General features: G+C 33.7%; 1 protein-coding gene across 3 annotated transcripts; it reads right to left on the reverse strand.

Moving 5' to 3' along the window:
- Nucleotides 1-378: 378 nt before the first annotated feature.
- LOC129313590 (cellulose synthase-like protein H1) lies at nt 379-4,402 on the reverse strand. Of its 3 annotated transcripts, none has more exons than XM_054956834.1 (9): nt 3,959-4,395; nt 3,552-3,873; nt 2,889-3,014; nt 2,555-2,671; nt 2,130-2,342; nt 1,892-2,009; nt 1,567-1,757; nt 1,093-1,443; nt 379-998 (listed from the first exon to the last, which is right to left on the reverse strand). In XM_054956834.1, the coding sequence occupies exons 1-9, from the start codon at nt 4,207-4,209 to the stop codon at nt 450-452; spliced, it is 2,238 nt and encodes a 745-aa protein (XP_054812809.1). In that variant the 5' UTR covers nt 4,210-4,395; the 3' UTR covers nt 379-449. The 3 variants fall into 3 exon arrangements, with proteins under 3 accessions (XP_054812809.1, XP_054812806.1, XP_054812808.1); XM_054956833.1 differs by having other exon boundaries at nt 739-937; nt 3,959-4,402; XM_054956831.1 differs by lacking the exon at nt 2,889-3,014 and having other exon boundaries at nt 3,959-4,396.
- Nucleotides 4,403-10,063: the final 5,661 nt, after the last annotated feature.

Genomic DNA, 10,063 nt, shown 5'->3' on the forward strand with positions numbered 1-10,063 from the left:
AAAAAGAACTAATTAATAATCACTTTTTTATAATTGTAACGAAACAAAATAATGCTTACTTTTTGTAAAATCTCTATAAAATAAATATCTTTTTTATAAAATTTTTAAACTATCTGAAAATTACTTATTTTTTAATTTTAAACAAACGGACCCTATGTCTAAAATTGAATGAATTTTCAACTTTACTTTTATTAATTATGCTTATTTTAATAACATTTTTTCTTATTAATATTTAATAGAAGGTTAAAGGAGAAAGGTGTGATAAAAATGTAATGATGTAAGTTATAAATAAGATAAAAAGAAAAGAAAAGAAATCTTCTCTCATTGCTTATAAATAGAGAAGAGAGGGGAAAAGTATATATTCACGGCACAATTGAGTATGATAATTTCAACACACTTGTTATTCAAGAAAGAAGTTGAATAAAAGAGTCTTTCAATGGAGTAGGACATCAAACCATCGAAGCAGTAATACTGCTTCTAGAACAGTGGATAAAGAGAATGGCCAGAATAGCTGACTTGAAAATTGTAGACAGGGGAATCCCATGCGGTGCTTTCCCAAATAGCCCCTTTAAGAAGGGCAAGAAACACACCACCAAATACACACTACACAATACCTCCCCAGCCCCACTCCCGTTTCCACTCTTTTCTGCCGCCCCCAACCTTTGTAATTTCATCACCAAAGCCGTGACCTGGACAAATAACACGGTGGTTCCTGGCACGAACACTAGATTCTCATCAAACGTAAACCTTCCTTTATCTGTACCTGAACCAGAAGTTGGTGGCTCCTTCTGTGTCACCTCGAATGTCGCTTCAAAATTCCCTAACATGTTCAGTATGCCACTCAGAGAACCCACAAACCAGGCGTTCATGGCTGTTATTCTTCTCATTCTGTGATTGTTCCACCATGTTCGAATTGATAACCCGATTGCCACGTATTCTATCAAATTGTATATGTTGTGTATCACAAAAATTGACATATAAATCCACAGAAAATGGTCCTGAAAATTCAATATTTATTATTAAAGAACGTATATTTCTTGAATACAAAAATACTAAAATGTCTGGCAATTAGTGTCTTGTTAGAAAGCTAACCTCAGGTAAGAAAGTGGAGTTGGTTATGAGGCAATATGCAGGTAGAGCAGCATAGCATATCTCCGGGAAACCATGGAAGCCCCAATGGATGAGCCATAAATAGGCCAAGCACTGTCTGAATTCGATCTTACCAAAGAGGAGGCCCAGATAGGGACTTTGGGGGCCTAACAAGACAGTAGGCAGGCCACAAGCCCATCTCTTTTGTTGGACCATTGAGGATACAAGACCTCCGGGGGCGCAGCCTGTGAAAGCAATGGGGTCTGGAGTACAACACTCTGACCTCCAACCGCTTCTGTGAATGTTCAACCCAGTTTGTTGATCCTCTGCCAATGACCCATATAACCATCCCACCTAAACTTCCAATTAATGAAATAATAATTAATTAAGTTGCATTTTGATTATATTGTGCGAGGCTTGGATGAAAATTTAAACTTAAGCGTGTTTATTATATGCTTTTATTAATATTATGCTGACCTGTTTGCCCCATGCAGTGCCATATTCATAGTCACAACTAGAAACAAGGATTGAAGCCTCTAGAATTGTGGAGGGAGTAATAACATTGCTACTGCTAGAACATGTGTTGTCTTCCCAGGCTCGAGCTGCTTGTTTAACAAATTCCTTGGAACTTCCAAATTTTTGTTCTAGTTCCTTGTCCAACAATCTTTCTGCAAAAGAAAAAATATGCAAAACGATGGCGTTTTTATGTTTCTTACTTCCTAGTTGGAAGACTCGCGTCGTGACTATATATGGATTGGTGTCCAAATCATATGAAGATATATCCTAGAGTTGAAATACAGACCTTGATTTTGACGTTGGGTGTCACGAGGGTAGCAGCCGTATATAACTTGTCTTCTATGGAAGCAATTGGTTCCACAGTAAAAGGGTCCTTGAAGCCCTGCTACTCCAACCATTAGATACTGCATTTCACAAACACAAAACGAGACTGAGAATTAATATTTGATTCATCGGTTCAAAATAAAGAAAGAATTTATGTTTTTCGGCCGGGGCTTTTGAACGAATTTAAAGTTTAAACACACCATGAAAGCAGCGACGAACTGGTTGCCAAAGGGATCATCTTTGAAGCCGTCGTAAAATTGCTGAAAACATCGGACAAATGCAACTTCTCTGTGGGCCCTAGGATCCAGAAGAATACACATGGCATGCTGAACAATCTTTGGATTGTTCACCATCATGTCACAGTCTACGTTTAGCATATACGGAGCGTTGCTCATCAGCCCTGAAACTCTTGTCTGCACGTTAAAATGACAGTAATAAATATCAATGTTACGTTGTGCGTGCTCATGGGAGAGACGCGTGCCCCTCTTATTTAAATAGATTTTTTAAAAAAAAAATCTTTCTCTTTACTTTATAAATAGAATCAGGAAAGTGTATGATTTTATATATGAGATGGAACTAATAACAAAAATGCCAAGGAATTAAAAGCAGAAAAAATGTGTTATACCAAAACATTCATGGCACCAGCTTTGTGATGATGAGGATGAAGTGGTTTCTTCTCTCTTGATATGTAGATTAAGTTGGGCAGTCCATCTGATTGGCCTTCCTTGTTCTCCCATATAACCTACTTATGAAAAAGAGGTTCAACACACTGCTTGGGTTACTATTCAAGGATATGTTTTATAATATAAAACAACTTAAGATAGGAAAGAAAGAAAGACGTGAGCATGCAAACCGAAACTTGAATTTTAATTTGAATTATAACAAGGAGTAGAGAAAAAAATTGGAAATTAAAAAAATTAAGAAAGTGAAATAATGATGAACTATTAGGGTTTAGATACCATAATTATGGGTGGGTGATTTCTCCGCTCGGCGTTCATGAAAGCTACAAACCCTTCCCTAAGCTCAATTTGCTCTGATTTTGTGCTCGCATCTTCAATTTTACGGCTCAACTTTTCATACTCTTCCTGCAAGCCAAGACCCAACAAACCATTCCTCATTATTTTCCCAACACCTGACCATAAATATGGGAGTGTACGTTGCAGTGGGATAGATCCACAGTAGATAATTGTACTGTCATACACTACGGAGAGAGAGTCACGAGACTGGAGGTTCTCCGTTGCGTCTGCTCCCGTTTCGCACTGACTTCAGTGAAGATGAATATTATAGGAGGTATTTGAATTACTTATTTTTAACCTGGATACCGCCTTCAATCAATTTTATCATTTAAATTTATATTTTTTTAAAAAAATCATCCCATTGATTATACGTATTAAAAAAGTTTTCATTAATAGATATAATAATTCAATTATAAGTGATATTTTAAGAAAATCATTGCACATGTTTTTGGGGTAAACCACCAACGACTCTAACTAATCTGATCAAGCACGGTTATGAACTCTGCAGCAAAAACTCTATCATAAAATGATGCTGCAATTTTAAGCCTCTAGTTAAGCCGATGCAAGCATCTTGCGAGTTGAAGAATAATCGCTTCACAACCTTACCTTCATTCGCAGGGAATCTTGTGTGAATTCTGGGGAGTGCTGGCCGCCAGTGGGCTCATCAGAGAAGAACCTAAGAGGAGCTCTGAGTTGGACGTTGTACTTCCGACAGAAAGGCACCCACAGCTGAGCAAATCGAAAGGCTTCGACAAGGGCGTAGAAAGTAACAGGGGAACACCCATCATCGGACACATAACAAGCTAACTTCTGAGGAGGGTAATCCAGCGCTAACAGAGACAGCACCGTGTTCACGGTGATGATAGGTGGTTCCAGCACTGGATCCGCCGTGGTCACCAACAGGTCCACGGCCGGAAGCTCCGGTACCCTGTTCCCAAGAACAAGTAGACAAATAAGAAAACAAGAACGAAATCGGTTAAGCGAAGTAAGTGAGGTAATCTAGATCTGCATACTGTAGAGAAAGAGGATGGAGGAAGGTGTTGATTCGAGCAGGAGACCATTTGGTGCTGAGGATCATAAACCAGTTGAAGGTGAACCATGATTCGCATAGGAAGGCAAGAAAGCAAGGGAAGGTGAAGTGAGTGGAGAAGGAGATAAGCCTATGAGAAAGAAGCAATAGAAGGAGGAGGAAGATGGAGCCGTCCATGACCCTCTGGAACGTGCGTCTCAGCCTGATTTTTTCATACAGTTGGACTTCCTCCATTGAATCTTATTCTCCAGTGGTCGCACGACGACCAAATCCTGCAATGGTTATATATACCCAAAGGTCTCGTTTAACTCGAATACATTATTTTCGTTTTCTTGCCTTAATAAGAAAGCAAATATTTTTCACATCCAGTAATGGTCTATATGGTATTGGAGACGGACGAGTCAGTACTGTCCTGCAATAATTGCCAAATTTCAAGTTACTCCCTCCACTCCATCCAAGGGGCGCCGTGTAACACCACTGAGATAGAAATATATATATATATATATATATCAAGTAGGATTCCTCTTGAAATTTTTAAAAATTTTCATATATTCCTTTATATTTTACAAAATATTAAATATTTAATTTTCATGTTTAAATTTTTTAAAAAAATTGGTTACATATTTCAATCTAGTAAATTTATTTATTATAATTCTTTTTATAAATTACTATTATTTGTAATTTTAAACTTTAGCTTTTTTCTTTTGTTACTATTGTGGTAATAAAGTTTTGCTTGTTTTTCTTATAAGCAGGGCCACACATGTGAAAAGGAGATATGTGTCAAATCTTGGAGAGAAAAAACCAAAAAGAAAAAAGAAGAAAAGAAAGATGGAAGCTCGCGAAGAAAATGAGACAAGATATTAAATAATAAATAAATATAAGATGGAAATAAATTTGTATTGAAGAATTGCTTTTATTACCTAAATGAATGCATCAGTGGTGAATGTATAAAAAATTATAAACTACCTACCTCTCCAATGTTTTGAAATAAATAACCAGACAATCAATAAAGAAGGTAAAAAAAAATTTATCGAAAAAGAGTGAGACAAAATCTTTAAAAAAGAGACGTAGATAAAAAAAGGAAAAATATAATAAGATTTTTTTCGCCGTGCTAAACGGGTGAAGATGAAGGACATAAAAATAAAAAATAAAAATACATACTAATACCCTATCCACATGATAGGAGTTCTAACCATGAATTATGCTTATTATGATTTGTGTATGAGAAAAAGAGAGACTTGTATGAAAAAATTAAAGAAACAAAAAGAGGAAGAAAATGACATATAGTGATCCCCCGCGACAGGTGCGCGCGGAGGGAGGGGCGGAGGGTTTATCATATAATTATTCACTAGTTACTTGTATCTATTATTTTAGTTTTGAGTAATAATTATTTATTTACTCATTTAGTGTAATAAATTATATTTAATTATTTTTATAATTACTGTGTTATTAGTAATAATTATTTATTTATTGTTCTATATATTATGCATGAATTGTTTAAATTTATTTATATCAATTACTTCCTTAAAGAAATAATTAGTAATTATTTCACGCGCATGCATTAATATATTTTTGTAGTAGCAATAGTTACTTAAATCATGTATTGACTCTTTAAATTTATCTTAATTACTCAATTAATATTTATTTTTCCTTGTAATTATTTGACATGTGTGTGTATTCACTATTGTTAATATTTAGCTTAATGATAGTTGTTTAATTGCTGTGCTTGTGCTTGTGCTTATGTTTCTTTTAGTATTATGATTATTAGATTAAAATTACTATAGGGCGGGTGTGTGTGTATTCCCAAGGGAGTTCTTTTTGTGGAAGAAGATTCGGGATAAATTCAATGGAATTTCTAATTAGAAAGAAGATTTGAGTAAAAGAAATTATTTCGTCGATTCACTTTAAGGGACGCCCTAGTATATTTTTTTATGATAATATATTTTTGATTTAAAAATATTTATTTTTATTTATTTGACAATTGTTTTAGTATTGTTAGCTAATTTAATTAACTATTTATGATATACTTTTTAAAAATATAAAAGTTTTATGCACTTAAGACAACTGGACTATTATTAGTTCTTAAGTAAAGATCTTACTGAAAATTAAGATTCTCATTTGATTACCTTTGTAATGTGTATAGATGTCAACAAAGAGGTTTGCCATGGAGATAAATTAAATAGCAATCATAGTACTAGATTATGGACCAGCCCAAGTGATAGTAGACACTTGCATCAACTCTGAGACCATATGGGTCCCCCGCTTCCACCTATTATAGACCAAATAATTCTACCCTCACCCTCCCATTTATCACATCTTTTACTTTTCCCACCACTATTAGTACCTTCTCTAACATTGATTGTAGCCACCCCTTCACTTGTTATGCCGTCGCCTTCACTGCTCTTTATACCACCACCTCTATGATTTATGCAACTACCACTCTTTATGCAGCCGCCACCTCTATTTATTTATCTATTACCATCGCCTTTTTATATGCAGCCTGCCTCAATATAGATGATGCCTCCGAACTTGCCTAATGGACATAATTAGATATTTTAGAAATGTATATGCGCAATATTTTTTTTTTGGTATATTATATTAAGGAATACTCTAGTATATTTTTTGGGTGTAATTACAAAATTTTCTTCTCCCACACTTGTTAGAAATGCCTAAAAAACTATAAGTTAACCCAATATAACTTGATTATATGTAAATAAATATATACATATACTTATATAATCTTATCTTAATGTGTGTAGGAATAGTTAATAACTTAATTTATAGTACACTGTGATCAGAGTCTTTTTTTTTTTTTTGTTTTTTTTTGTTTAATATGCAAAACTACACTAGTACACTGTGATCTCCCTGCCTGCTCCAAAGGCCATATTCACCGATGCGAGACGGTTGTCTCTCCATAAAAGTCACTTCGGTTGGCATCATAACATGGATTACGGATGTACCGTGTCATATAAGGATTTATCATCGATTATTTTTCACAAAAGATTAAAAGAAAGTGAGGGTTGTTTGGACGTTGACCATTATTCTAATTTTAACACTTAATTTTATTGACGAAAAATATTGATTCTAAATTTTTTTAAATATTAATAAAGCATGCTTAAATACTGATTCTTTAATTCAATCATTTTTATATTTTCGAGTGAAAATGATCCTACTAATTAAAAACGCATCTCAAAAAATGAAAAATAAAAAGCCTAACGAAATTATTGGTTTTTTTTTTAAGAAAATTCAATATTTATAAGATATGATGATATATCACATGAATGTGATCGACTTTTTGTAAGGATAAATTTGATCATGCTTCTGTGTTTAATTATCTCAATGAAACCTTCGAATTTTTTAAAATCTTTTCCAAAAAAATTTTAAACAGATCATAATGATTTTCATAGGCTTATTTTATTCTATCAATGTTTAAGCTGTGATTTTATGAAGCTGCTTTAATTTTAGAATATAAAAATAATAAATTAAATAATCAGTGTATAAGAGCTCTTGGTTAGTATTTAAAAGTGTAGAGTCAGCACTTTTTGTCAATGAGATTGACAATGTTGGAATTAAATGATTGAAATAACATTTTATAAAATTTAAGCATCAAAATAAAATCTCATATAAAATTATAGGAGCAAAAATATACCATTTCACATATATGAATAATCAACTAAATTTGTCATGTTATCATCATTAATCTCTCATGTAATTTATAAATTGCAGAAATTAATATTCGACTAAATTTAAATTTAAATGTATCAAAATTAATTTTATATTTATTTTGATTGGTATCATAATTAATCTACATGAATAATCTTAAAGTGAAAGTTGGTCAATTGAAGGGATTTGATAATTCCAAAAATTTAGCGAGCCATTGCATTCTATTAGGTCTCGTTTGGTTTATTGGAAGCATTTTAAAGAATTAAAATTAGAAATAGAATCAAAAATGAAAATAGAATTGGAACTAGAAATAATTTTAAAATGTAACTTTGGTGTGATAGAAAATTTGAATGGAGGTGAGCATGTAAAAACAACCAAAAATATTTAAAAGACAAGAACACCCTTTTTAAAAAAAAAAAAAAATCTCATCATCTCCATTGCAAAGCAAATCAGTAACATCATAATCATAACTAGAACAACATTTGACCACCCAAACATAGTGAAATGGAAGAAGTCACTATTTTTGCAATCCAAAACAAAACACACCATTCGAGCATGTAACCACCACCATAGGAAACAAAATAAAAGGAAGAGAGTTTTAAAGTATCGCCGAGAGGGGATAGAGCTTTAGATTTTGGTTTGTATGTTATAGGCAAAGGGGGTGGTAGAGTTAGGATTCACTCAGTCAAGCTTCTTAGATGGCAAAGATAGACAAAGAAGAAGAGATAAGAGATCTTTGATTTGATGGTAAAGGGCATGATAGATAGCAACCTGGATGCACAGTGGAAGGTGGGGTTGGCAAAGATGGTGGCTCGGTGGAGGGTGAAAGCCAATGACGATGGGGTGAAGGTGAAGGTTTGATTATCAACAAAGGATAAAGTGGGGAGTGAAAATACTTTCCAAGAAATTTTCTTATGGGGTAAATGAAAAACTGATTTTCCAAGCTAAGGCAAAAATTGTAGATTCTAAGAATTTAAATTTATTCCTATCAAATCAAGGAAAATAAGCTTTTGCACTATCTTTCCTCTTCCTTATCCTAAATTTATGTGGACCAAAGTGGCCCTTAAAGCCTGTTTGGTTCACATGAATTTGAGATAAGGAAAAGGAAAGAGAGTAGAAAAGGTTATTTTTTTAAGTTTGGTTAAAATGAGTTTTAATTCTTGAGAATTAATTTTCAAGAGAGAGAGAGGAATTTAGATTCAAGAGCCAACATCATGGAAAATCTTTTTTTCTTTGGGAAATAGTTTTTGTTCCCACTTTGTCCAAACAAAGATAATATAAACCTAGAACTACCCTTCTTCCTTTAACCCTTCTCCGATCTCCATATTCCTTCTACTTCTTCTCTGGCTGTAGCAACCGACCTTCACCCTCCACCGCCATCTTTGTTGATCTATGCTCTCCACCACTATGGGAGGCACTATGGGAGGCAATTGAAGATGACTGAGATTATCATCAAGCCCATCTTTGAGGGCGAGAACATATACGACAATTAAGTGACTGAAGACGATGGCTTGTTGCATTTAGGGAGAGTGATGATCTCATGCTCCATTTTTCTAGCTTTGAGAAGTCTCATATTGAAGTTTAGATTGTCAAGCCTTCAATGAGTTTGTGGAATATGAGATGGAAGGCAATTGGAGATAAGGGTTTTTATCCAATCTCTCTTCATATGCCTACCATCTCTACTGTGTCTAAACACGTCTCTTATTCTTTGACTTATTAATCACCGCTCCTCTTCGAATCTTGAATTGGTAATTGAAGTGAGAACATCAGCAACCACCTCCATTAAGACCTTACCCTCAGCGCCTTTGATATTTTTGAATTTTGAAGCTTTTAGGTTTGATGGATCTGTGTTTGAACAATATGCATGATTTGGATTTTTGGAAACACAATTTTAATTCAAAATTAATGCATTATTTGTTGATTCTTGTTACATATTTTACATTGTTGATTGATTATGAGTCACATGATTCATTCTTGATTCTGGGTTGAGTGGTCGCCCGATGAAAAGGAGGGATTGAGTGGAAATGGTGTTGAAGTGAGTAGGGATAATATTGTCTTTTAAACTTTAAAATTAATTTAAATAACATGATTGACAAAAAAAAATTCTATCCATTTTTTCTATCATATCAAACATACTTTTAAATCTATTTCCATTTTCATTTTTGATTTCATTTCCTTTTATTTTTCTAATTTTATTTCCATCAAAATACTTCTGATGAACCAAACAAGACCTTAAAGTTAATGGAAATCCGTGGCTTTTCAGAGAACCCGTAATTAACAAGTTTCTTTCTGAAAGAAACAAGAGATTGATGTGGAAGGGAGACACCGAAACATTAAAAAGACAAGGTGGTGGTGCCAGTTAATGTAAAATGATCAAATCACAGAGACTCGAGGAGAGAGATGGAGTACGAGAATTAGTGAAATA

Source organism: Prosopis cineraria, unplaced genomic scaffold (assembly GCF_029017545.1).
Source record: "Prosopis cineraria cultivar Desert tree isolate PC_DT_omini unplaced genomic scaffold, ASM2901754v1 PC6, whole genome shotgun sequence".
Classification (NCBI taxonomy): domain Eukaryota; kingdom Viridiplantae; phylum Streptophyta; class Magnoliopsida; order Fabales; family Fabaceae; genus Prosopis; species Prosopis cineraria.

Coding starts and splice junctions, on each gene's coding strand:
- LOC129313590 (XM_054956834.1), bottom strand. CDS start 4,209: ATGGAGGAAGTCCAACTGTATGAAAAAATCAGGCTGAGACGCACGTTC. Junction 2,343..2,554: donor CTGGTGCCATGAATGTTTTG/GTATAACACATT, acceptor TTTAACGTGCAG/ACAAGAGTTTCAGGGCTGAT. Junction 2,010..2,129: donor AGTTCGTCGCTGCTTTCATG/GTGTGTTTAAAC, acceptor TGTGAAATGCAG/TATCTAATGGTTGGAGTAGC.